The sequence below is a fragment of the Temnothorax curvispinosus genome, unplaced genomic scaffold (genome assembly GCF_003070985.1).
Source record: "Temnothorax curvispinosus isolate PA1 unplaced genomic scaffold, ASM307098v1 QBEX01016976.1, whole genome shotgun sequence".
Lineage (NCBI taxonomy): Eukaryota > Metazoa > Arthropoda > Insecta > Hymenoptera > Formicidae > Temnothorax > Temnothorax curvispinosus.
This window is the reverse complement of record NW_020226756.1, coordinates 1-1303: the sequence shown is the minus strand read 5'-3', so window position 1 is coordinate 1303 and position 1303 is coordinate 1. Positions and strand designations below refer to the sequence as shown.

Genomic DNA, 1303 nt, shown 5'->3' with positions numbered 1-1303 from the left:
GATACAATGTATTCTTCTTCTCTTCTTCGAAAAGATCGTTCAACTTATCTGGGTTCAACTGTATTTATTTTCTGCATTTTTGTACGGTCGTTTCTACGTTAATTCTGTTAATAAAAAAGCGAAAGACACATATTGTTCGTCCACTGTCCACGTGTGGTCCAATTAACACTGATATCAGCGGCAACCGCACTCGACGACGACCATGTCTTCGTAGTCGTACTCGTAGGTCACGGTACGTTTGTCGTTCACGTAGAGCAGACTCATCGATTCCAGTTTGGTGGGCACGCAGCAGGGTTTGCCCAGCTTGTTGCCACTCTCGCTGATCTGGAGAGCGCCGTGCATCAACGCCTGCACGATCGCGTGATTGGTCGGACTGAGATGATCGCCCATCGGGAAGGAACACCTGCCGGAGCACTGATAGGCCTCGTAACCGTCCGGTGCGAGCACCCACTTGTCGTACGAGATCACGGAGAAGTTCACGTACATGAAACGCCGGTGACAGTTGTTGCGACGTCGTCGTCGCCCGTCCTCCCAACGATCCGGATCATCCGGCTCCTTCGCGGATCGTCGATAACGCCGGACCTTGCTGTAATTCAGCAGGAGGATCGGACCGTCATCGTTAGGACGATACGTCAACGTGCCGTATACCCAGAGCTGGACGGTATCGTTCCTGCCGACGACGGCGGACGTGACGTCGAAAGCCCGCCAGGCGCCGTCCTTCCTGGCCCTCCGGATCTCCTCGTTTCTGATGTTCTTCGTCGTCGACGGACCGTCGACAAATCGCACTCTGATTATCGCACCGGCTATCCCGAGCAATTCCGCGGTCTCCAGCGTCTCGTCGACGCCGACAGACGGGATCGCGAACTCCAGGATCCTGCCGGCGTCGCTGATCGGGCCGGAAGTGCGGACCGGCTTGATCGCGCGGACGACGGCGTTCGGGCGCCGGTAGTACAGCTGCAGCATGTACATGAACAGGGTGCTCTTGTTCTTCCGGCGATGCGCGACGTCGCGCGAAATTCTCATGTTGGTCCTGTTGAAGGGAGATCGGCGCGACGTCGACGGTGATGACGACGACGACGACGACGGGATCAACAGGTCGAGTCGGATCAACGCCTTCGCGCTCATGTTGGAGCTCCACTGACCGATCGACCCAGTCTTCCACAAACAGCAGACGAAGAAAGCACCCGCGACTAACAACAGCACCTTGGAGCAGTATTCTGGGGGTCGCATGGCAGAGCCTCGATGTGTTTTAGACGAAAACGGAAAAGCCTTGGATTTTATTAGGGAAACTGTAGTACAATAT

General features: G+C 55.5%; 1 protein-coding gene across 1 annotated transcript; it reads right to left on the bottom strand.

Annotated features, from left to right (window-relative positions):
* Window positions 1–6: 6 nt before the first annotated feature.
* On the bottom strand, window positions 7–1294 carry LOC112467163 (protein DVR-1 homolog). Its single transcript, XM_025035645.1, has one exon. The coding sequence runs from the start codon at window positions 1228–1230 to the stop codon at window positions 175–177; it is 1056 nt and encodes a 351-aa protein (XP_024891413.1). The 5' UTR covers window positions 1231–1294; the 3' UTR covers window positions 7–174.
* Window positions 1295–1303: the final 9 nt, after the last annotated feature.

Excerpts from the sequence above, each read along its gene's own strand:
- LOC112467163 (XM_025035645.1), bottom strand. The coding sequence starts at position 1,230 with ATGCGACCCCCAGAATACTGCTCCAAGGTGCTGTTGTTAGTCGCGGGT.